Source organism: Gadus morhua, chromosome 6 (genome assembly GCF_902167405.1).
Source record: "Gadus morhua chromosome 6, gadMor3.0, whole genome shotgun sequence".
NCBI classification, from domain to species: Eukaryota; Metazoa; Chordata; class Actinopteri; order Gadiformes; family Gadidae; genus Gadus; species Gadus morhua.
In genome coordinates, this window is record NC_044053.1 from 1873239 (window position 1) to 1898833 (window position 25595).

Below are 25595 nucleotides of genomic sequence, written 5' to 3' on the forward strand. Positions count from 1 at the left end.
TATTGTGTAGTTTAAGGTGGACTTGCGATCTGTTTAGTATAGTTTATTTTAGATGGATTTATGATCTGCTTTGCATGGTTTTGTTAAGGTGGACTTCCGATCTGTTTAGTATAGATTATTTAAGGTGGAATCACGATCTGTTTAGTACGTAATGTAGTTTAAGGTGGACTTATGATCTGTTTGGTCTAGTTTATTAAAGATGGACTCAGGATCTGTTTAGTATAGTGTAGTTTAAGGTGGACTTATGACCTGTTTGGTCTAGTTTATTAAAGGTGGAATCACGATCTGTTTAGTATAGTGTAGTTTAAGGTGGACTTATGACCTGTTTGGTCTAGTTTATTAAAGGTGGAATCACGATCTGTTTAGTATAGTGTAGTTTAAGGTGGACTTATGACCTGTTTGGTATAGTTTATTTAAGGTGGACTCACTATCTGTTTGGTATAGTGTAGTTTAAGGTGGACTTATGACCTGTTTGGTCTAGTGTTTTAAAGGTGGACTTGTGACCTGTTTGGTCTAGTGTATTTAAGGTGGACTCACTATCTGCCTGAGCACGGTGCTGCCCACGCTCTGCATGCCCACACTGAGCGGGACCGTGAAGCCAAACCCGCGACCGAACTCCACCATCTGGATCTGGCTGGAGTCACGCACACCGCCCAGCGCCACCGCCAGCAGGGCATTCACCCCTGAGAGACAGACAGGGAGAGACAGACAGGGAGAGACAGACAGGAACGGCAGGGAGAGAGAGGCAGAAAGAAAGACAGAAATACACATTGTGAGTGAGAGAGAGACCAGAGAGAGAGAGAGAGAGAGAGAGAGACCAGATAGAGAGAGAGAGAGAGAGACCAGATAGAGAGAGAGAGGGAAAGAGAGAGAGAGACCAGATAGAGAGAGAGACCAGATAGAGAGAGAGAGGGAGAGAGAGAGAGAGAGAGAGACCAGATAGAGAGAGAGAGAGACCAGATAGAGAGAGAGAGAGACCAGATGGAGCGAGAGAGAGACCAGAGAGAGAGAGACCAGATAGAGAGAGAGAGAGAGAGAGACAGAGAGAGAGACCAGATAGAGAGAGAGAGAGAGACTAGATAGAAAGAGAGAGAGAGAGAGAGAGAGAGAGAGAGAGAGAGAGAGAGAGAGAGAGAGAGAGAGAGAGAGAGAGAGAGAGAGAGAGAGAGAGAGAGAGAGAGAGATGGGCATCTTGGCCTCACCAGAACGACGCAGCCGATCAGACTGATCCTTCAGCCTCCTCACATCTTCATCCAGACCGTCTGTGAAGACGATGAGTACCTGGCACGCACACACAAACACCACAACACAACTAGAATGTCAGGGTGTGGGTGTCTCCCTGTGTTTCCCTCCTGTGTTGATTACTGTTCCCTCCCCTAATGTGTCTCAGCTGTTCCTCGTTGTGTTTGTTATTTAAGCCCTCGTCTTTCCTTTGCTCGTTGTGCTGTCATTGTGGTTTGCTGTGGTTAGTGTTGGTTGTTAGTCCTGCGTGTTCCGTGTTCCTTGTTCCCTCTCGAGTTCCCTGTTGTCTCCCGAGTTCCCTGATTCCTGTGCCTTAGCCTTTAGGTTTGATTAAAGTGCCGTTTTCCTCATACCGTCTGCGTTTGGGTCCTACCTGCCTGCCTGCACCCTCACCCCTAACATAGAAGGAAGCTCCACACGCACAACTGCTGGCTGACATTACACAGGCTGGCCAGATGAGCGTCTGAGAGTTACTCCTTTTACTCGTTTGTAGCAAAGGGCTACAATAACAGCATTTACATTTACATTCAGGGCGTTTAACAGACGCTTTTATCCAAAGCGACTTACAATAAGTACATTTGTCAGAAGGTGAAAAAACAATATATCGCAGTCGGTACATTAAGGATGTTCATGTGCCAAGCACTAACTATCACTAGGTTAACCCATTCCCAAGTCCCGCTGCATTGGGAATGAAACCCAGTACGTTTTTGATCACCTTTGATATATTACATATTGTTTATGAATGCCCAACAAGATAAACCATTTCATGCTACCATTCACAACTTCAGCGTCTGAGTTCACAGCGCTTCGTGTTCCCGAGCCCTCTGCCGGGCGGTACCTTGGCCTTGGCCTTGGACTGGGTGGCGAACTTCTCCTGGAAGGAGGTGAGCAGGGCCGTGTTGAAGTAGGTGGGCTCCGACGTCCGCAGCTTCAGCACCTTCTCCAGCACCGCCTCGCTGAACGGCTCGAAGCCAACGTCGTCCAGGAGTTGCCCGGCGCGGCCCACCAGCCGGAAGGCGAAGTTGGGTGTGACGGCGTGGCGGACGCAGCACAGGCCCTTGATGGAGGCCGCAGAGCGGAGGATCTCTGGCAGAGCGGCCCGGAGTAGGGGGAGACCGGCCACCAGCAGCTGGGACCCGGAGGGCCTGGGCAGGTCGAAACCCACGGCCACGTCGATACTGCAGGCTGGGTCTGAGGGAGGAGGAGTAGGAGGAGGGCCTGAGGGAGGGAGGGGGGAGGGAGGAAGAGAGAGAGAGAGAGGGAGAGGGAGAGGGAGGGAGGGGAGAGAGAGAGAGAGAGAGGGAGGGGAGAGAGAGAGAGAGAGGGGAGAGAGAGGGAGAAAGAGGGGAGAGAGAGAGAGAGCGAGGGAGGGAGAGGTGGAGAGAGCGAGGGAGGGAGAGGTGGTGAGAGCGAGGGAGGGAGAGAGGGAGGGAGAGAGCGAGAGAGGGAGAGAGGGAGGGAGAGAGGGAGGGAGAGAGGGAGAGAGAGAGGGAGAGAGGGAGAGAGAGAGAGAGAGAGAACGTCATTCTATAGACCGATCCCAGGAAGTAAGATTGACTTTGTATCCCCATCACACATTTCATTGTTCATCATTCATCACATTCACAAGTGTTCATTGATAAAGAATACTTTATATTGTGCTCTTCCTTCAAATGACGTGGTTACTTTATGTCAGAAAGTGATGACTGGATATTAATGTACTCCTAAAATAAATTGAAAGTAGGGAGTAAGTTTTTATCTGTCTCAACAGACGGACTAAAGATGGACTCTCACCGGGGGGCACGGAGTCGCAGATGGTCTTCACCACATTCGTCTTGATGCTGGCCAGCGAGCTGAAATTCTCAACGGTAAAGGGGTTGTTTGCGATCTCCTTCAGCTGCTGCTGGTTTATGTCGCCGATGCCGATGACAAACGTCTCAATGCCCATGCCACGCAGCACCTTGGCCGGAGGGCCCACGTCGTCCGCCGATTTGCCGTCCGTCATCAGCACCAGGTTCTGGGACACGCCCGCCCCCACGCGGCTCCCCGTGGACTTCTGGAAGTACCCCTTGATGAATTTCAGCGCCGCTCCGATATGGGTTTGCCCGTTCCGCTGCACCATGGCCAGGATGTGCTTGGTGACCTCCGCCTCCGTGGCGAACCGGTTCAGGTAGAACTCGTGCTGCGGGGCGCTGTCGAACTGGGCCACGCCCACACGCACCAGGTCCTGGCTGACGTTGAAGCTCCTGATCAGGCTGATCGTGAAGTTCTTCATGAGGCTGTAGTCAGCGTCGGAGATGCTTCGAGACTGGTCGATCAGCAGCACCAGGTCAGCTTTCCGCTTCTGACACTCTGGGAACACAGGGCAGGAGGCCATCCGATGTCTGGGTGAATACTGACACTACAGTACCCTACTCAATACTATACTGTACTACTCTCATAGTCTACTGTACTGTATACTGTACTCTATAGCCCACTGTACTACCCTTCACTGTTCTTTCACCACTATACTTTCTTGAGTTGATCATAATATGATTAATTAAGTTGATCATAATATGATCAACTTTGTACTACCCAGCACTACACTACTTGATACTATATTGTACTAAACTCTATGTAACACTACTCTATACCAAACAAATTTATCGTGTAAATCACCACACTTCATTCTTTTCAATCACTTAGACATACAGACAGAAAGACGGACAGACGGACGGACGGACGGACGGACAGACAGACTCTGGATTGGGCGAAGCTTATGTAGACTTTGGGTGGTGTTGTATTGTTTTAAAGATGTTGAATTTCTGCTTCACCACTTTAAAATTTCCTACTCAAATACATTTAATTAAGTGGTAAGGCTGAGAGAGGGAGAGGGAGAAGGAGAGAGAGGGAGGGAGGGAGGGGGAGAGGGAAAGAGAGAGAGAGAGAGAGAGAGAGAGAGAGAGAGAGAGAGAGAGAGAGAGAGAGAGAGAGAGAGAGAGAGAGAGAGAGAGAGAGAGAGAGAGAGAGAGAGAGAGAGAGGCAGAAGGACAGAGATGGAGGGAGAGAGAGGGCGGGAGATAGAGAGAGAAAGGGAGAGTGAGGGAGAGATAGAGGGGGAGGGAGAGAGGGAGGTAGGGAGAGAGGGAGAGGCAGAGGGAGTGAGAGAGAACGTCATTCTATAGACCGATCCCAGGAAGTAGTTTGATTGACTGTGTATCCCCATCACACATTTCATTGTTCATCATTCATCACATTCACAAATGTTCAATTTTATGGATTATAATATGTATTGGATTATATTATTTGATTAAGATAATTTATATTATGCTCTTCCTTCAAATGACTGGGTTATTTTATTTCAGAAAGTGATAACTGGATATGAATGTACTCCTAAAAGTCTTACAATAAAAAAAGAAAATTGAAGGTAGGAAATAAGCTGTTGTCTGTCTCAACAGACAGACTAAAGATGGACTCTCACCGGGGGGCACGGAGTCGCAGATGGTCTTCACCACATTCGTCTTGATGCTGGCCAGCGAGCTGAAATTCTCAACGGTAAAGGGCTTGTTTGCGATCTCCTTCAGCTGCTGCTGGTTTATGTCGCCGATGCCGATGACAAACGTCTCAATGCCCATGCCACGCAGCACCTTGGCCGGAGGGCCCACGTCGTCCGCCGATTTGCCGTCCGTCATCAGCACCAGGTTCTGGGACACGCCCGCCCCCACGCGGCTCCCCGTGGACTTCTGGAAGTACCCCTTGATGAATTTCAGCGCCGCTCCGATATGGGTTTGCCCGTTCCGCTGCACCATGGCCAGGATGTGCTTGGTGACCTCCGCCTCCGTGGCGAACCGGTTCAGGTAGAACTCGTGCTGCGGGGCGCTGTCGAACTGGGCCACGCCCACACGCACCAGGTCCTGGCTGACGTTGAAGCTCCTGATCAGGCTGATCGTGAAGTTCTTCATGAGGCTGTAGTCAGCGTCGGAGATGCTTCGAGACTGGTCGATCAGCAGCACCAGGTCAGCTTTCTGCTTCTTACACTCTGGGAACACAGGGCAGGAGGCCATCCGATGTCTGGGTGAATACTGACACTACAGTACCCTACTCAATACTATACTGTAATACTCTCTATACTCTCATAGTCTACTGTACTGTATACTGTACTCTATAGCCCACTGTACTACCCTTCACTGTTCTTTCACCACTATACTTTCTTGAGTTGATCATAATATGATAAACTTTGTACTACCCAACACTAGACTACTATACTGTACTAAACTCTATATAACACTACTCACAAATATATCGTGCAACTCACTAGACTTCATTGCCTTCAATCATTTAGTGACAGAGAGCTGGACATACAGACGGACGGACGGACAGACGGACAGAAAGACGGACAGACAGTTACCAGGAGGGGTGTCAATGCAGATCTCTTTGGAGAGGGTTTCCAGGTCGATGAAGTTGTCCACGAAGAAGACCCGGGTGGGGTTCCCGGAGATGGTCCCCAGCTCCTTCTGGTTGGCGCCCTTCACGCCGATGCTGTACACGATGACTCCCTTCTCGCGCAGCGCCTCGGCCGGAGCCTTCAGTTCGGCCGGGTCTGTAGCCTCGCCGTCGGTGATCACCATGAGGATCTGGGGCACCTTGGAGAGCCGCCTCCCGCCGCGCTCCACCTCAAAGTACTGCAGGGTGTAGTCCAGGGCCCTGCCTGTGTAGGTGTTCCCGGTGGGCAGCCGGAGGGCCTGGATGGCCTCCAACACCTGCCCCTTGGAGGAATACTCGTTGAGGGTGAAGACGGACTTGGGTTCATCCGAGTAAAGGATGACGCCAAAACGCGTCTCCTTCTCGCCGACGGTACTCGCGTTCACGATGGACTTCATGAACTTCAGCATGCTCTGAAAGTTTCTTTCCTCGATGCTGGTGGAGCCGTCGACCAGGAAGAGTATGTCTGCCAGCTCCGTCTTGGTGCACTCTGAAGGATGTCAGATGGTGCACCGTGTTATCACTTTGGGTGGTGTTGTATTGTCATGAGGATAGTGAATTTCTGCTTCACCACTTTAACATTTCATACTCAAATACATTTTATGAAGTTGCAAATTATTCAACAGTTTACTAGAATGTTTAGAAGTTATAACTGCTTTCTCTGAATGGGATCATTCTCCAAAGAATGCAGACCCACTTATCAATACCCCCCTTGCCGCAAACTGCCATGCGCTAGACGCTTTAACTCTTCAATTAAAACGCAAAACGCTCTTATTGAATTCTTTAAATACATAGGATGTATTAATAAAAATACTGTATGGTTGAGAGGTAATAGGGAGGGAGGAGGGAGAGAGAGAGATGGACTTTCAAGAGACTTTGATAGAAGACCGTCTCAGTGTGACTGTGTCTCTCAGTGTGACTATCTCTCAGTGTGACTGTGTCTCTCAGTGTGACTGTGTCTCTCAGTGTGACTGTGTCTCAGTGTGACTGTGTCTCTCAGTGTGACTGTCTCTCAGTGTGACTGTGTCAGTGTGACTGTGTCCCTCAGTGTGACTGTCTCTCAGTGTGACTGTGTCTCTCAGTGTGACTGTCTCTCAGTGTGACTGTATCTCAGTGTGACTGTGTCTCTCAGTGTGACTGTCTCTCAGTGTGACTGTCTCTCTCAGTGTGACTGTATCTCTCAGTGAGACTGTATCAGTGTGACTGTCTCTCAGTGTGACTGTGTCTCAGTGTGACTGTCTCTCAGTGTGACTGTGTCTCAGTGTGACTGTGTCCCTCAGTGTGACTGTGTCTCTCAGTGTGACTGTGTCTCTCAGTGTGACTGTCCCTCAGTGTGACTGTCCCTCAGTGTGACTGTCTCTCAGTGTGACTGTGTCTCTCAGTGTGACTGTCTCTCAGTGTGACTGTGTCTCAGTGTGACAGTGTCTCTCAGTGTGACTGTCTCTCAGTGTGACTGTGTCTCTCAGTGTGACTGTGTCTCAGTGTGACTGTGTCTCTCAGTGTGACTGTGTCCCTCAGTGTGACTGTGTCTCTCAGTGTGACTGTGTCTCGGTGTGACTGTGTCTCTCAGTGTGACTGTGTCCCTCAGTGTGACTGTGTCTCTCAGTGTGACTGTCTCTCAGTGTGACTGTCTCTCAGTGTGACTGCGTCTCGGTGTGACTGTTTCTCTCAGTGTGACTGTGTCCCTCAGTGTGACTGTGGTCAGTGTGACTGTGTCCCTCAGTGTGACTGTGTCCCTCAGTGTGACTGTGTCTCTCAGTGTGACTGTGTCCCTCAGTGTGACTGTGGTCAGTGTGACTGTGTCTCTCAGTGTGACTGTCTCAGTGTGTCCGTGTGCGTGAGGTCCACACCGGTGGGGCCCCGTTGCTCCAGTCTTTTGGTGGGAGGGAGCGAGAGACGTAGAGAACCAGAGGGAGAGAGGAACAAGCCAACGCCGGCACCTGAAGCTAACCACACCCACCTTTCGACTGAGCCGCGGAGCCGTGGAGACACACGGTTGCCACGATAACCAGGAGGGAGAGGAGGGGGCACCTGATCTCCGTCATGTTCACACGTCCCTCTCAAGACTCTCACTCTTCCTGAGAGAGAGAGAGAGAGAGAGAGAGAGAGAGAGAGAGAGAGAGAGAGAGAGAGAGAGAGAGAGAGAGAGAGAGAGAGAGAGAGAGAGAGAGAGAGCGCGTAGGAGGGAGTCAGGAGAGACAGAGACAGAGACAGAGACAGAGCTGGTTCATTGAGTCTTGTTCTACGTCAGCACCAGAGGGGCGGCGTCCGTCTGTCCGTTCCTGTGACCAGTGTAGAGCCGGACGAGGCTCTGCGGCGCTCAGGGTTCCGTGTTGTGATTAGCACGAGCAGATCACGCCCGGTCCTTTGGGGTTCCTCCGGAGAACCGCCACACCCGCGCTCTGCGGCCAGACGATGGGGGGATCTGATAGGACGGCTCGTTTCCTGACGGCAGGAAGTGGCAGACGAAGCCACGCTTCCTGTTCAGCGATGGCAAGGCCCAGATGCTATTGGACCGCGCAGAATAAAATAACAACCTATTAGGAACGCGATGTTTTCGATTTTCGCGAATTTTAATTCGATTTAAAACTAACCATGAATTAGCATTTGTTGATACAGTAATAAGCATTTGTTGATACGGTAATAAGCATGTTATAGCATAAGCATATGGGGTAATGTTTTTTTGGTTAGTGTTAACCCTTACCATATTTACTAATGTATAAACCTCAGTTAACCTGCACAGCATAAATACTGATTACTATTCTTTTGGTTAACTGTTAATTACTAATTTGTCAAGTCATTTACTTTTGAAATCTAGGCTCATAACACCCCTCTTCTCCCTGGCCTTTCCTCCCCTGACATTCATTCGTGTACTGTCCTTTTTACATCAACTTTAATATGTGTATAAGGTGTCTGGGTTCCTTTACATGCCTTTATACAGCATGTACGCATTTGGCCGGTGAAAATTGTCTTTAAATGTGCCTTATAAATAAATTGCGCTTACTTACTTAGTTACTTACTTACTTACTTACTTACTTACTTACTTACTTACTTACTAAACATACTTACTTACTTACTCACTCACTCACTCACTCACTCACTCACTCACTCACTCACTTACTTACTTACTTACTTACTTACTTACTGTTACACTGAGGAACTGGCACTGCGGCGGTCAGAACCGCGATACGTTTGTGTTTGCCGCCGAGCCCTTCCGTGGGTGACATGCCCCCCCCCCCTGCCTGTGGGGTTGCGTGATAGAATCTGATAAGTTGATGCGTTTCCTGATTGCAGGAAATGGCCGACGGCATCGCACTTCCTGTTTAGCAACAGCAAGGTAAAAAAGTGGATGGGCGCAGAATATAACAAATACCAAGGAAGCCTAAACAAAAGGCTGTGCGTACATGATAAGCATACATCACCACATTAAACCCGAGGCCAGAAGGCCCTTTTAAGGGAATACTGGTCAAGGTCTGCGGGGAAAGATGCTTAGAGCCACTGGATTCTGACCCCCACAGCAACAGAAACAATGTTCAGTGACTGAGATGGTGTGTATCTAAACAGATAACACAATGCACTCATTTTTGATGACTCAAATCTCACCTGCCCTGACAATTATGAGTGATTACGAATGACCATTATTTTCCTTGGAAAAGAATGTAAACTGTATTATTTGTGGCAGATTCTGGACTACACTTTATGTGGCAACCCAGTTTACAAAATAAGCTACAGGCCAATAGGATTAGGTGATAAGGAATAGTTCACTCAGAATGCATTATTATGTAGTTGTCTCACCCAATTGTCTGTGGGCCAGTATTGGTGGCAAAATCTGGACCTCTTCTGTGAATAATATTTATTTCATAACAATCCTTATTAAAGGAATGGCACTAATTAAATAAAATCGTTTATTGTATTAGCGTGATGAAATAGAGATATTGATTCATTGTTTAGAATGGTATTTTGAATTCCTAGGCATATTGTGATAGTTATCGATATAGTGTATATTTCCCCGTAATTATCATGATAACACAAAGTAAAGTTCATTTGTTACGTATAGCTCCTTTGAGGTGAACAAAACATCTGAAAAAATACACTAATGCACAAATTATGCAAAGTAAGTAACACTTGTACAACGCTCTTGTACAATATATCAGAGCATATACATAATTTTTGCCTACTTTAAATCAAGGTTGCAAATTACAGCACGCAAGATTCCTTGCTGTTTTCGTGCAGGTTGACCGTGATTATGGAAAGCCATTTGAGTCCAAATTAAATTGAAAAAAGATACATATGGCTATGAAATAAATAAATGAGGCAATACAAGTATGAATGAAAATACATACATGATTGGCCAATGTACTGAAATTAATAAAAATGGATGATGTCCGAGTAAACGTTGCTTCAAGAAAAGGTGAAGGACGCCCCTCCTCGGACAGGCGGCCTCGAATCATAAATCTGGCATTATGAAAAGTCCTTTGAAAACGTCCTTTTAAAAACATATTTATAAAGATATAGTTACATATTTATTTCTATGGAAATATTTGCATGATTTATTTATTTCACGGCCGTATTAATCAATTCATTTAAATTTGACTCAAATGGCATCTCATAGTGACGATAAATCCATCGATTCTTAAGAAACAAAGTCACATTATGCATTTCCAGCATAACAACATTGAAATAATAACAGTTTGAGTCCATGGATTCTGTGATCCGCCCTTGCACCCGCTGTGTCCACTTACTGCCGTCTGTGCCTCCTCGTTGCCTTCAGAGCCCGGAGTCCCTGGTCGATGTCCGGAGATGGGGGTCTGCGCCACACTCCCGCCTTCCAGCCGGTCTGGGAAGATACTGCCCTGTGGGGGAGCTGCTCACCGGACAACGCTCGGCACACCACAGACCTCCCTCGTCATCCTATGCCGGGAGGAGGAGGCACGCTGTGGTAAATATGTTTTCTTTGGCCAAATCAGGGGGGCGGGGGGGGGGAGAAGAGATTCTGGAGAAGAGATTTAGGCCCTATCCTATTTCTACCCCTTACCCATTCCCCTTACCCCTTCAAAACAAGGGGGAGGGGGAAGGGGGAGGGGGAAGGGGTAAGGGGTAGAAATGGGATTGGGCCTTAGTGTCGTAGTGCGGGGAGATAGAGAGTAGCCCTTGAGGGTTGAGCTCAGGGAGGGGGGGGGGGGGGTGCATGTAATTACAATCACAAAACAAAAGTTGTTAATAAAAGTTATTAATAACTACACTGTGACTAAATTGTGCACTGAATTCTCAGCCACTCACTCTGCCTGACTCCTCCTAGGAGACTGCCTCACTCCTCCTAGGAGACTGCCTCACTCCTCCTAGGAGACTGTCTCACTCCTCCTAGGAGACTGTCTCACTCCTCCTAGGAGACTGCCTCACTCCTCCTATGAGACTGCCTCACTCCTCCTAGGAGGCTGCCTCACTCCTCCTAGGAGACTGTCTCACTCATCCTAGGAGACTGCCTCACTCCTCCTAGGAGACTGCCTCACTCCTCCTAGGAGACTGCCACACTCCTCCTAGGAGACTGCCTCACTCCTCCTAGGAGACTGCCTCACTCCACCTAGGAGACTGCCTCACTCCACCTAGGATACTGCCTCACTCCTCCTAGGAGACTGCCTCACTCCACCTAGGAGACTGCCTCACTCCTCCTAGGAGACTGTCTCAGTCCCTCTAGATGGCTGTCTCACTCCCTCTAGTAGGCTGTCTCACTCCCTCTAGGAGGCTGTCTCACTCCCTCTATGAGACTGTCTCACTCCCTCTAGAAGTGTTTTACTGGGCTCCTGGGATGTAAAAGGAGAATAAAATGATAGTCAGCCAAATGGATGGTTTAAGTGCAATGAGTCCAGATAGACGTTTCCTATCAGGTGTGGGTCTGCAGAGGTCCTGAGGTCGCAGTTCAAAGGTCATAGTGTCAGAGTTTTCACTGCTCTCCAACTGGTTCAGTATAAGATGTAATTGTTTGGAGGGGTACACCATGCACGTAACCCATGACGGCTCTGTGGCCTACGCTGAGATATGGAGACTGGTAGCTCTGGCTGCTAGTACTGTCTGTCTAGTCTAGTATCACACACACACGCACACACACACACACACACACACACACACACACACACACACACACACACACACACACACACACACACACACACACACACACACACACACACACACACACACACACACAGACACACCTGAGCCTTGAGCCCGGCAAGCCTAAAAACATGGAACCCCAGCAGGACTCTAGCGCCCTCTGCTGGTCTAGACCTATAAGTCCCAACGCTGGAGTTCAAGAAAATAAATAAACAGTTTTGACATTGTACTGTACTTTCATGAATTGTCCTGAATGTTTTGTGAATGTGTTTCATCTACAACTAGTGTACCAGTCTCTGCTAGAGGCACATGCTAGTCATGTGTGTGCGTGAGAGAGCATCGTCCATATCAATATCTGTGTGTCCATTCACTGGTGACCTCCAGAAGCTGTGCCTGATGCCTACTGACCTCAACTCACCATAAATCCTACCAGCTAAAACCAACAACAACAACACGTCCAACACACTTTAACCCTCCCGGCCTGCAGTAAGACGGCGGCTGGGACAAATTAAGTGTGGAGCATTCAGAGAGAATACTGAAGCCTGATCCCTGCAGCAGATGTCATTCATCTGTTGTGATCTTAATCCTCTTATCCCCTGAAAGCACCCCACTCTCGGGACAGTTAGCTTGGGCTCAAGAGGATTACAAGTCACAACGTGTGAGGACCGGGAGTGTGGGTCAGACAGTTCTGAGGGTCCGGAGTGTGTGTGAGAGAGTATTGGGGACCAGTAGAGTGTGTGTGAGAGAGTATTGGGGACCAGTAGAGTGTGTGTGAGACAGTTCAGGGGACCAGTAGAGTGTGTGTGGGACAGTTCTGAGGACTGGGAGTGTGTGAGAGAGTTTTGGGGACCAGGAGAGTGTGTCTGTGAGAGTAACACTGAGCGGGAGAGTGTGTGAGAGAGCTTCCTGAAGGCTGTGTGTGTGTGTGTGTGTGTGTGTGTGTGTGTGTGTGTGTGTGTGTGTGTGTGTGTGTGTGTGTGTGTGTGTGTGTGTGTGTGTGTGTGTGTGTGTGTGTGTGAGATGAAGAGGATGAGGATGAAGAGGCTGGTTTTGGTGCTGACATGCCTGTGGGCGTCGCCACCTTGCCTCGCCCAGGTGCGCAGCCCCATGCCGGTGTTGTGGGTGATGCCGGTTGCCACGGTGATGCCGGGAGAGCAGAACGTGACGGCAGCATTAGCGCCGGCAGTGTCGATAGCGTTGGAAGACCTCCGGGGACAGGGGGGGCCCCAGATGCACCTGCAGCTGCTGGACTCACAGGTAGGGGGCGCTGATCACCTGCAGAACACACCGGTCCTATGGTTCTCTACGTCTGTCTGTACGTGTGGGTTAACCTAGTGATGGTTAGTGCTTGGCTAGTGCTCTATGGACATCCTTACATCCTTGCGATGGGTTGTGATGTGTGTATTGTGTTGTGATGTGTGCGTTGTGTTGTGATGTGTGCGTTGTGTTGTGATGTGTGCGTTGCGTTGTTATGTGTGCGTTGTGTTGTGATGTGTGCATTGTGTTGTGATGTGTGCGTTGTGTTGTGATGTGTGCGTTGCGTTGTGATGTGTGCGTTGCGTTGTTATGTGTGCGTTGTGTTGTGATGCGTGCGTTGTGATGTGTGCGTTGTGTTGTGATGTGTGCGTTGTGTTGGGATGTGTGTGTTGTGTTGTGATGTGTGCGTTGTGTTGTGATGTGTGCGTTGTGTTGTGATGTGTGCGTTGTGTTGTGATGTGTGCGTTGTGTTGTGATGTGTGCGTTGTTTTGTGATTTGTGCGTTGTGTTGTGATGTGTGCATTGTGTTGTGATGTGTGCGTTGTTTAGTGATGTGTGAGTTGTGTTGTGATGTGTGCGTTGTGTTGTGATGTGTGCGTTGTGTTGTGATGTGTGCGTTGGGTTGTGATGTGTGCATTGTTTTGTGATTTGTGCGTTGTGTTGTAATGTGTGCGTTGCGTTGTGATGTGTGAGTTGCGTTGTGATGTGTGCGTTGTTTTGTGATTTGTGCGTTGTGTTGTGATGTGTGCGTTGTGTGAGTTGTGTTGTGATGTGTGTGTTGTGTTGTGATGTGTGCGTTGTGTTGTGATGTGTGCGTTGTGTTGTGTTGTGTGCGTGTTGTGATGTGTGCGTTGTGTGAGTTGTGTTGTGATGTGTACGTTGTGTTGTGATGTGTGCGTTGTGTTGTGATGTGTGCGTTGTGTTGTGATGTGTGTGTTGTGTTCTGATGTGTGCGTTGTGTTGTGTTGTGTGCGTTGTGTTGTGATGTGTGCGTTGTGTGCATTGTGTTGTGATGTGTGTGCGTTGTGCTGTGATGTGTGTGTTGTGTTCTGATGTGTGCGTTGTGTTGTGTTGTCAGTGTGACAGCGCCACAGCTCTGAAGGGTATCTTCGACGCCATGTGGGAGGAGCCTGGTCACATGATCATCTTTGGAGGGGTGTGTCCCCAGGTGACAGCGGTGCTGGCTCAGTCTCTGCACGCCCTCGACATGGTGCAGGTACCCCCCACACACACACACACACACACACACACACACACACACACCTCACCTGCAAATGTACACAGAGGTAGATACAGGGCCGCTGCTGGCCGTTCCGGTTCCCTACGCGAGCGCGGGGGGGGGGGGGGGGGGGGGGGGAGAGCCCCTATACCTTCTATATTAGGTAAAAACAGCTAATTTGCCGCAATTGAGTGATAGGTTATACAATTAAGAACAAACAACGGTGGGCCTCTTCATAACTCATTTCCACAAGAGTGTGCGTTGCGATGCGTTGTATCTGCTGCCCCCTGTCTGTGGTATCTCACGGCCCGCCCGGCTCTCTTCATCCCTCTCTCGGTGTTCCTCGGACCGCCTCGCCCTCCCAGCTGTCCTTCACGGCGCTGCCGGCCGGGCCCCCCGCCCAGCGGCGCCCCCGCGGCCTGTTCAGCACCGTGCCGTCTGAAGCCGTCTTCAACACGGCGCTGGTCCGGCTCCTCCAGCACTACAGGTGGACCCGGGTGGGGCTCCTCACCCAGGAGGGGGCCCGCCCCTCCCAGGAGGGGGCCCGCCTCTCCCAGGTCCGACCGCCACGCCCCGACCACGCCCTTCGACCCCCGGGAACACTGACATTGCAAAAAGAACAGCGTTTAGACTCAGATACCAACGGGTGATTCGTTCAGCTACCAGACGCTGATACCCAACTCACTGCTGGCCCAACACGCATCAGACTCAGCTCAGTCTCTAAAGCCATGACGGGTGGTTTCTTCAATAACACCGAGATATATCTACACATCCTTTTGATGATGTCACTGATCTTTGACGATGTCAGTGATCTTTGACGATGTCACTGATGTTTGATGATGTCACTGATCTTCGACGATGTCACTGTGATGATGTCACTGATCTTTGATGATGTCACTGATCTTTGACGATGTCAATGATGTTTGATGATGTCAGTGATCTTTGACGATGTCAGTGATCTTTGACGATGTCACTGTGATGATGTCACTGTTCTTTGATGATGTCACTGATCTTTGACGATGTCACTGTGATGGTGTCCCTGATCTTTGACGATGTCACTGTGATGGTGTCCCTGATCTTTGATGATGTCACTGTGATGGTGTCCCTGATCTTTGATGATGTCACGGATCATTGATGATGTTGCAGATATTTGATGCCGTTGACAATCTTTCAGTCCATGATGACTATCGTACATTGTTTGACTGACGTGTGCTCTGTCTGTGTTACACCAAACCTGTGTCTTGGTGGCAGATGAGGCAGAACCTGGTCCACCAGCTGATGAAGGCCGATGTCCAGATTGTGGAAGCCCAGAGCGTGGGTGAAGACCCCTGCCTCAAGCTCCAGAAACTGAAGGTCAGCATGGATGGACATAAACCAAACCAGTGTTGTTTTGAGGCAGTGGGATCCATCGTGTGACCTTGTGCCTTCAGGACCGCGGCGTGAGGGTCCTAGTTGCCCAGGTGGACGAGGGGCCAGGCTCCAGGGTCCTGTGCTGTGTGAGTACCTTCACTGGTCCTCTCCTCACGGAGGCACATCCCAGTCTACAGACGGAGCACAAGGCTCTGGTTGTACTGGGCAGCTCCCAGTCTAGACCAGCAGAATACTCTGGTTGTACTGGGCAGCTCCGAGTATAGACCAGCAGAATACTCTGGTTGTACTGGGCAGCTCCCAGTCTGGACCAGCAGAATACTCTGGTTGTACTGGGCAGCTCCCAGTGTGGTCACCAGGCTGTGTCCCCTCTGCAGGCGTACCGGCTGAACCTCTTCGGGTCCGGGTACCAGTGGCTCCTGGCCAGCGGCCCGGGCCCCGTGTGGACGCTGGACCCGGAGGCGTCTGGCTGCTCGCTGTACGCGCTCCACGCGGTTCTGGAAGGTTCCATCCGGCCCAGCCTGCCGCCGCTCGGCGACTCAGGCCTCAGAGGCGTCTCTGGCAGGGTGAGGGTTCTCCTGGTCTGACCTAAGTCCGAGGGAACCGGCTTGAACCGGTCGGTACTAGAACGACACCGTCTGCCACTGGAACATCAGGACTAGTCAGAGGACTAGGGCTTGAGAAGGACTCTAATGCACCCTGCTGGGCAGTCATTGTTTACTGCATAATGAGCACTTTACTGCTAGTAGTTGGCTAATGTACTTAACTTACTTTTTATTGGGCTAATGTGCAAATACATTAACACATTCAACTACATTCAAATGGAATATTCTCTGGCAATATATCAAATGCCTTAGTTACACCAAGCTGTTTGCATGTCAAGTAACCCTAACCCTAACCCTAACATTTAAATTGCATATCACTAGTAGTTGATTGATGTAATCCCATTTATTGTATGTAAACGTACTAAATATTTAATCCCAGACCCCGGCTGAGTACGAGCTGGCGTACCGGTCAGATATCCGCCAGCAGGGGGCGCCAGACGCTTATCTCCACGGCTACGCGTACGACGGAGTCTGGGTCCTTGCCAGAGCCGTGAGCCTCCTCACGGAGCAGTTCAGACACCGGAAGCGGCACAGCCCCGACCGGAACCTCTCCATCAACCAGGCGCAGAAGGCAGACATGCTGCTCGCTGCTTTAAAGCAGACCCAGTTCGAGGGAGTCACCGTGAGTGTGTCGTTCTAGTTCTGCAAGTTGAAATAACAAAATTCCAGGGGTCCCTCCCTGTGGTGTTGAGAAAAAACGCTACTGCTCAACAGTACTTTGAGACTTTATATCACAAAGCTCGAGTCTAGAATAATGAATCTATTTGGCATCTAGGATTTTACAAGTGATTCCCTAATCCTTTTCTTTTATCTTATATTTTGCTTATCGTTTACATATTTTGCCTATAATCTGCATATATGATAAATGATATAGGATATATTACATTAAATCGATTTCATAAAGCTGTTCAGCAGCGTCTCCTGTAGAACAGTATTTACGATTGTGTGTAGGATTTCTTAGATGAGGGTGATATCCATGATGTTTCAAAAGGTATGCTCCTTGACGTCGTTGCTGATATGTGAGTACTTATTAACACAGTGTGTTGCTCTCCTGCCTTGTTCCGTCCAGGGAACGGTCCGGTTCCACAACGGAGAGCGCGTGGCGGCCATCGAGCTGAGGCAGTTCCAAGGTGCTTCACCTGCCTCTACACCACCGCCGTCGTAAACCTCTGACACAGAATTCATTAGTAATCCGTGAGATACCACAGACAGGGGACAGCAGATACAACGCATCGCAACGCACACTCTTGTGGAATCAGAATTCGAGCATCGAGTGCTTTCCTAGGCTCTCAAAGCGCCTTACGTAGTGAGTGTGTTAAGGGGGAGGCATCACACCTCCTCTGCTACATACATCACAGAGGAGAGAGGACCAGGGACGACCTGGGGGTCAAGTAGGTACCGGAGCCAGGTGGGGTCTTTGACCAGCACCTGGGTTTGCATTTACGGCACTTAGCAGACACTTTTATCCAAAGCGAGTTACAGCGGCTCATACACACACCGACGGCGGAGTCGACCAAAGACATCAACGGTCCAGTATTGGTTATCCCTGTATTACGATTGGCCAATGCAGTGTATTTGTGTTGTTTCCATAGCGACCAGGGAGGTACTCGTGGGTCAGTACAACACCTTCACACAGGAGCTACGACTTTTTCCGGACCACCTGAAGTTTCCAGGTAGAACAGTGTTTTGATCCGCTGAATAACCTTTCATAGTACATGTTATTTAGTTGAACCAACAGGATGTGTGGTTCATCATCCCCTCCAGCTCAAGTCTGCAGATCTGTCAGTGCAGATGTAGATGTAATGGACAAGGTGTGTTCAGAGAGACGTTTAAAGCACAGGTCTTCCTGCAGCACTAATGTTACCTCAATAACATGTCGATGATACGTAAAGTAGTACAACATATTTGAACATAAAGGGCCTCCAACACACTCAAATCAAACGAGAAACAGCACCATCTCTGCGTAAGGTGACATATTATACCACCAGGTGTGAGTGTGATTAGCCGTTGAAGTGTTGAGGTGTGTCGACATTTAAAGTTTACGTGTATGCTGTGCTTTTTGTTTCTTCCAAACGACGGTGCTGTCACGACACGAGAGATGGTGTACGGCTGCTCCTAAAGAATGACCCCTGGTTCACCACCGACCTGACGGCCCTCCTCTGGTCTGACCTCCTCTCCAGGTTCCGGTCCAGCTCCGGATGGATCCGGGGTCCGTCTGGAGTGCGGGAGCGTCGGTCGGGTTCTCTACGCCGTCGTCACCTCCGCTGCCGCCCTCCTCTTCATCACCACCCTCATCTTCCTCCTCCGCAGCTTGTCAGACTGCACACGCTATCGGTACAATTCCTTTAATACTGTTTATCACATGTCTATTTATCTATTAGTATCTATTCTAGTCCATGCTTTGATTCTTTGAGCGAAGAGATGTGCGAGAGCGAGCCATTAGCTAGTTAGCTAGCTCCAGTAGGTACCGCAGGATAACAACAAACAGAAGCTAGCTCTGGGTCACGAGCTTTGAGTACGTGCACGAAGGGGTCACGCGCGGGGAGAGGGGGAGGGGGAGTGCAGTACGACCGTTTGATTGACGTACTTACTGTCGAATGCCACTCGGTGGGACTGGAAATCATTGGTTGGAGTTTTTCGAGCCCTAACCGTTCCACAGATGATTGACTTGTTTAGTTTTCATGTCAGTACTTCTAACTCAGTGGCTGTAAGTGGGTTATGATAAGGATTTCAAGTAATTTTGCAAAATGGCCAAAAAAGAGAATTCCATACCCAACCTTTAAGTCATGCAAATAGAAAGTGGTTGTGTGGTTCCCAGGGGCCCGAGGGGCTGCGGCCGACCCCTGGACCCCCTCCTCCTCCTGGGCATGCTGCTGGCCCTGTCCTGGGTGCCCCTGGCCGGGCTGGACGAGGCCCTGGCGCCCGCCTGGTGGTGGGACCCGCTCTGCTCTGTGAGTCCGCCGCGGGTGACCTCAGCGACACAGTGGGGTCCCACTGGTGACCGCAGCGAAACAGTGGGGTCCCACTGGTGACCGCAGCGACACAGTGGGGTCCCACTGGTGACCGACACAGTGGGGTCCCACTGGTGACCGCAGCGACACAGTGGGGTCCCACTGGTGACCGCAGCGACACAGTGGGGTCCCACAGTGGGGTCCCACTGGTGACCGCAGCGACACAGTGGGGTCCCTCTGGTGACCGCAGCGACACAGTGGGGTCCCACAGTGGGGTCCCGCTGGTGACCGCAGCGACACAGCGGGGTCCCTCTGGTGACCACAGTGGGGTCCCACTGGTGACCGCAGCGACACAGTGGGGTCCCGCTGGTGACCGCAGCGACACAGTGGGGTCCCTCTGGTGCATCCACACTGGAGCTCTGGATCACTGTGTCACGTTTCCATGTGAAAAACTAATTCACGTGGAATCCGTTGGTTGATTATGTTTTTATGGGATGTGGGAAAGGTAAGATGTTAGCCGATCTTTTATTTCTGTGTGTATTGCTTTGGGAATGCGAGCAATGCTGTTTTAGATCCATTCCCAAACCTGTGTCCTGTATATCCTGTATATATATGGTCTGGTTTGAGGAGGTCTGGTCTGGTTTGAGGAGGCCTGGTTTAAGGCGGTCTGGTCTGGTTTGAGGAGGTCTTGTCTGAGGAGGTCTGGTTTGAGGCGGTCTGGTCTGGTTTGAGGCGGTCTGGTCTGGTTTGAGGCGGTCTGGTCTTGTTTGAGGAGGTCTGGTCTGGTTTGAGGAGGTCTGGTCTGGTTTGAGGAGGTCTGGTCTGGTTTGAGGCGGTCTGGTCTGGTTTGAGGCGGTAGGAGGTCTGGTCTGGTTTGAGGAGGTCTGGTCTGGTTTGAGGCGGTCTGGTTTGAGGCGGTCTGGTCTGGTTTGAGGAGGTCTGGTCTGGTTTGAGGAGGTCTGGTCTGGTTTGAGGAGGTCTGGTTTGAGGCGGTCTGGTCTGGTTTGAGGCGGTCTGGTCTGGTTTGAGGCGGTCTGGTCTGGTTCGAGGCGGTCTGGTCTGGTTTGAGGAGGTCTGGTCTGGTTTGAGGAGGTCTGGTTTGAGGCGGTCTGGTCTGGTTTGAGGCGGTCTGGTCTGGTTTGAGGCGGTCTGGTCTGGTTCGAGGAGGTCTGTTCTCCCTCAGGTCCGCCTGTGGGTGCTGACTCTGGGTCACTGCGTGGCGTTGGGCGTTCTGACCACCAGGAGTCTGAACATCTACAGACACCTCCTCCCCCGGCCGGGCGGCGGGAAACTGGTAATGATACCCAAGATCCCCTCTGAGATCAGTGACGTTTTACTTATCTTAAAACATTTACTCAGATATGAAGGGTATGCATTCAGCGTTTAGTGACTCACGGTGTCCTCTCTCTCTCTCTCTCTCTCTCTCTCTCTCTCTCTCTCTCTCTCTCTCTCTCTCTCTCTCTCTCTCTCTCTCTCTCTCTCTCTCTCTCTCTCTCTCTCTCTCTCTCTCTCTCTCTCTCTCTCTCTCTCTCTCTCTCTCTCTCTCTCTCTCTCTCAGGAGGACAGAAGAACATGCTGGCCGCTGGCTGCCATGTTTCTGTTGGATGTGTTGTTTTTATGCTGCTGGCAGGCCCTGGATCCTCTCAGGAGGGTGGAGCGAGTCTCAGAGGTATGAAGCTCTTCTGACCCTTAATGGAGGGCACTAGACGGTAGCTCGACAGGACGATCCAGGTTTAAAGTGTAACGGAACCACCAGTGTTTGTGTTCATCTTGGAACCCAACAGAGCGGTGCAGAAGAGGAGCAGGACGGTGTCAGCGCCGACACAGACTGCTGCGTCAGCTCCAACATGGACCTGTGGATCACCGCCCTCTATGCTTACAAGGGCCCTCTGCTGGTCAGTGAGCACATTACACGGTGACTTCAGGTTTCAATATCATGGACATTTTGGTGTGAACATTGCTTTGATTTAAACGATGAGTTATCAAACGTTAGGATGGTGATCCATGTCCCCTATACCCCCCCCCCCCTACCTCCATCTATCTTATCAATGCATGCCCAAGGGGAATTTTCACCTATTTTCCTTAATAACACACAAAAGTATAGAAAAGTCACGTGTAAGAATGATCCAAATCTGCATATTAACATTGCGCTAAAATGTGCCTGGTTTAATAATAACTATTGTGTGTGTTGGTAATCATCATAACATTGTGTTAAAATGGGCCAGATACATAAACTTCTAATGTAATGTAATGCAGTGAAAACTCCTGTTTGGTTGAACTGGGCAGCTCCCAGTGTCCACCACCAGAACACCCTGGTTGTTCTGGGCAGCTCCCAGTTCTAATGGGATGCATCTCTCGTGTTCTACTCTCAGGGTCTGGCCTGTTTCCTCGCCGGCTCCCTCAGAAGCAGGACGGACGTCACGCGGGCAGTGACTCGTGAGGGCCACCGGGTGGCGCTGAGCGTGTTCGCGGTGGCGGCGAGCAGCAGCCTGGGGGCGCTGGGGTCCCTCCTCAGCTCCCAGCAGCCCCAGCTCCTCTTCCTCCTGCCCTCCCTCGCCGTCCTCGGCGCCGCCGCCGCGCTCCTGGTCTGGGGCGTCCAGGCCCAGGTCAGCCCCGCCCACGCTGAGGTCAGCCCCGCCCCCAGGGTGGCCCCTCCCACAGTGTACCCCCGAACCGTCCCTCTGTACCCCGACCCCGGTCATCCTCCTCACACCGGACAGAGCTTCCCTATAAATTACACAATAACAATTGACCAATTAGCAATTAATTGGTTAATTGTTCAATTAATAATTAATTAATTTCGCAATTTAGCTTTTTACAACGCGGGTGACAAGTGAGGCTTAGATCGATCAAAGCGTACGATCCAAAGTGGAAAGGATACAAAAGATAAGCTAAGCTATAGCGCGATGCTATAGCCTAGAAGAAAGTAAATACTAGTCTACGAGGGCTGATGACACAACCCATAAGTCTGATGTATGTCTAGCTTGTCTAGACAGTCATCAGGCTAGTGGTCGGCCCAGCCTGTGTGTGTGCTGAGCTCACCCTCCGATCCAGCTGAAGCCCCTGCTGTTTTGTAGCGCGGGCCTGCTGGCCCCAGGGGGGCGGAGCCTCGCGGTGAGGTGTCCTGCAGTGTTCCTCCAGCAGAGGGCGCCACTCAACGAAGCGCGGCAGAGAGCCAGGAGGGCGGGGTGCAGCGACTGACCACAGAGAACCAGGAGCTCAGGAGAAGAAGAAGACAGGTTAACGCACGGTTAATTTGACTATGCATTTGTCAGAGTCGCTAGTAAATAGTACTGATTTTCGAAAATTCTCTGTTTGTGTGAATTTTGCTTACTATGGTATGGTAAACATCATGGTAAAAATCCACTTCAGCTCATGATAGTGATGATGAAGACGATTATGATGGTGGTGGTGCTGATGATGCTTGTGATGGTGAGGAAGATGATGATTGTCAGGACGAAGACGATTAGGATGGTGGTGGAGCCGATGATGCTTGTGATGGTGAGGAAGATGATGATGGTTTATGAAGAAGGTTTCCTCTCTCTGCAGCTGGACGGAGAGATAGATGCCATCACCACGGAGACTGACTCCACCCCCCCACCGGACCGACAGATCTCAGACCACATAGGCCACGCCCCCGGTAAACTCATGACGTCACCGCCCCGGCACTGCAGAAACTCAACAGTTGTTTTGAATTTATTTAAGGTGCCTTCACGGACAGTGACGGGAGAGTAGGTCAAAGGAGAGTCTGTTACAAGCCAATCAGGCTCTTATGACATCACAAGTAGGCGTGTCCACCTAGGTGTGTTCTGGATAGATCAGTCTACCAGCCTACCCAGTGGACTGCAGCAAACGTTGCTCATCTATCCGTCGCACATCTAGGTGGACACGCCCGCTTGTGATGTCAGAAGAGGCAGATTTTCAAAACGGCTTGTAACGGCTATTCACGCTCACACCTGGTGGCATGTCACGGGACCTTTAAGACCCCAAGACAGCGTTGCTGCTGGGGTGTCCTCAGGGGGCGAGGGGAGAGGGTCGACTCAGAATCCGATCCGATGAAAGCTGCGCCTTCTCTCACCCACATGCCGGGTCACTGCAGGACGGGACCCCGCGCTGCGTCCGCCCGCTCCGTCCGGGGGGGGCTGCGTCCAGAGGTCCAGCACGGTGGCTCAGATCAGCTGCCACAGCCCCCCCGACCCACCTGGACCCCGGGGGGGCTGCGGAGGGGACGGGGTCAACACCCCGGAACGGTGAGGCCTGCTGTGTAGATGCAGTTAGCCAGTAGACGGTCTGTACTGTGATGTACAGTGTGTTGTCAGTGTGTAGCCGTGACACCTGGGTGTTGTCGGTGTGTAGCCGTGACACCTGGGTGTTGTCGGTGTGTAGCCGTGACACCTGGGTGTTGTCAGTGTGTAGCCGTGGCACCTGGGTGTTGTCGGTGTGTAGCCGTGACACCTGGGTGTTGGGGGTGTTGTCGGTGTGTAGCCGTGACACCTGGGTGTTGTCAGTGTGTAGCCGTGACACCTGGGTGTTGTCAGTGTGTAGCCGTGACACCTGGGTGTTGTCAGTGTGTAGCCGTGACACCTGGGTGTTGTCGGTGTGTAGCCGTGACACCTGGGTGTTGTCAGTGTGTAGCCGTGGCACCTGGGTGTTGTCAGTGTGTAGCCGTGACACCTGTGTGTTGTCAGTGTGTAGCCGTGACACCTGGGTGTTGTCAGTGTGTAGCCGTGACACCTGGGTGTTGTCGGTGTGTAGCCGTGACACCTGTGTGTTGGGGGTGGTGTGTGTGTGCCGTTGACACCAGTGTTTTGTGTGTGTCTGTTGTGTGTGTAGCGTTGACATCGGTGTGTTATGTTGTGTGTGTTGTGTGTAGCGTTGACACCAGTGTGTTGTGTTGTGTGTATTATTAACACCAGTGTGTTGTTTTGTGTTGTGCGCTGTGTGTATTATTGACACCAGTGTGTTGTGTTGTGTTTTGTGTTGTGCGTTGTGTGCATTATCGACACCAGTGTGTTGTGTTGTGCGTTGTGTGTATTATTGACACCAGTGTGTTGTGTTGTGCGTTGTGTGTACTATTGACCCCAGTGTGTTGTGTTTCCAGCCTCAGGAGGAGGATGTCCGTCCAGCTGCCCATCCTGCACCACGCCTACCACCCCGTCATCGGGGGCGTGGCCAGCAGTCACTCCAGTCAGCTGGAGACCCCCGAGGCCCCGCCCCCCCACCGCTGCACACGCCCCGCCGCCGTCAGCCAGGTGTAACCGTGGAAACGCCCGGTTCACCTGGCGCTCGGAAAGCTCCGTCTGACAGGAACACCTGAAGGCTGGTAGATCCAGACGTCTGTAGTCCGATGTCGCCGTATTGTGAACTCTAACAAACACACAGACTGACATTAAGGCCCAATCCCATTTCTACCCCTTACCCCTTCCCCTTCCCCCTTCAAAACAAGGGGGAGGTGTAAGGGGGAGGGGTGAGGGGGAGGGGTGAGGGGAAGGGGTAAGAGGTAGAAATGGGATTGGGCCTACACAGCTTGAGATTGGAACCGGCTGCTTCACGGCGTTTGAACAACGACTCAGTGACTGGGAAGTTATATTTTGATCAAGGAGCTTCTCCATGTCATGCTGGCAGAGGCTTTGTATTCATACAAATGTTTTATGCATTGCGGAATCGACCTCGGTTAGGACAACGGCCGTCTCCCACCGCAGGGCTCTCCGTCGATGTGGAGAGCTCTGGGGTGTCACTGGGCGACCAGCTGCTCCTCGCTGCCGACCCCTTCAGGGTGGGGCTCCACGACCCCGGGAGGATGTGTCCGTTCCTCCCCAGGAAGACCGCCCAGGGCTGCGGCTGTGGCTCAGAGTGCAGCGGCCCGGCCGGGCTTCAACCCGAATCCTCCCACAATGCACTGCTCCTCAGCGCCCCGCCCTGGCGGCAGCTGGCTGCTTGAAACCAGTTCAAGTCACTGGTACATGCCCACCGGGCTGCGATGGTCCAGGCCCGTGCTACGTCCAGGACGTGGTCAGACCAATCACCCCCGCACGTCCAGCACGCTCTGCGACAGCCGATCGGCTTGCTTCTCCCTCGCTATGGGTGAACAAAACCTGGATTGTTTTCTTTCCCGGCTCCACAAATGGTGCGAGCTCCCCACTGTCATCACGTTACGTTCCAGCTCTGGGACCCTAGCAAGATAGGGAAGGACGAGTGAGGGATTCAATCAAATAAATAAATAGGACTTATTATGACATTAATTTCATCGACACTAAACCGCGAATCAAAGTGGACTCCCAACAGAACATCGTGGCGCCAGGACAAGGGGAACAATGTAGTACTTGACCCAGTATGCTTGTTTGATTAATTTTGTGTACTGGCATGATTCATACACTTTTAGGGGGTTTATCCTCATGGTTG

At 50.9% G+C, this 25595-nt stretch overlaps 2 protein-coding genes across 4 annotated transcripts in view; one reads left to right on the forward strand and one right to left on the reverse strand.

Moving 5' to 3' along the window:
• LOC115545480 (collagen alpha-6(VI) chain) overlaps window positions 1-10604 on the reverse strand; it is a 33585-nt gene extending 22981 nt beyond the window's left edge. For 2 of the 3 annotated variants that reach the window (XM_030358694.1, XM_030358693.1), the window contains exons 1-8: window positions 10425-10604; window positions 7643-7760; window positions 5609-6172; window positions 4682-5239; window positions 3016-3573; window positions 2081-2460; window positions 1203-1281; window positions 538-683 (exon numbers count right to left, since the gene is read on the reverse strand). In XM_030358694.1, coding sequence (XP_030214554.1) covers window positions 538-683; window positions 1203-1281; window positions 2081-2460; window positions 3016-3573; window positions 4682-5239; window positions 5609-6172; window positions 7643-7727 — 2370 coding nt within the window. In that variant the 5' untranslated portion in view covers window positions 7728-7760; window positions 10425-10604. The remainder of the gene's footprint in view (window positions 1-537; window positions 684-1202; window positions 1282-2080; window positions 2461-3015; window positions 3574-4681; window positions 5240-5608; window positions 6173-7642; window positions 7761-10424) is intronic. The other variant, XM_030358695.1, reaches the window with a different exon arrangement.
• Window positions 10605-12776: 2172 nt separating this feature from the next.
• LOC115545758 (gamma-aminobutyric acid type B receptor subunit 2-like) lies at window positions 12777-24617 on the forward strand. Its single transcript, XM_030359183.1, has 19 exons — window positions 12777-13050; window positions 14129-14266; window positions 14635-14915; window positions 15493-15622; window positions 15700-15765; window positions 16015-16203; window positions 16622-16864; window positions 17312-17372; window positions 17835-17915; window positions 18423-18576; window positions 19061-19193; window positions 20377-20487; window positions 20752-20862; window positions 20978-21088; window positions 21566-21838; window positions 22271-22432; window positions 22743-22833; window positions 23293-23443; window positions 24295-24617. Exons 1-19 carry the CDS (start codon window positions 12814-12816, stop codon window positions 24449-24451), a joined length of 2880 nt encoding a protein of 959 aa, XP_030215043.1. The 5' UTR covers window positions 12777-12813; the 3' UTR covers window positions 24452-24617.
• Window positions 24618-25595: the final 978 nt, after the last annotated feature.

What these genes read in the sequence shown, in the direction of transcription:
- LOC115545758 (XM_030359183.1), top strand. Translation starts at nt 12,814, where the DNA reads ATGAAGAGGATGAGGATGAAGAGGCTGGTTTTGGTGCTGACATGCCTG. An exon ending in TCAAGCTCCAGAAACTGAAG is followed by an intron (nt 15,623 to 15,699) that starts GTCAGCATGGAT and finishes TTGTGCCTTCAG; the next exon opens with GACCGCGGCGTGAGGGTCCT. An exon ending in TCAGAGGCGTCTCTGGCAGG is followed by an intron (nt 16,204 to 16,621) that starts GTGAGGGTTCTC and finishes ATTTAATCCCAG; the next exon opens with ACCCCGGCTGAGTACGAGCT.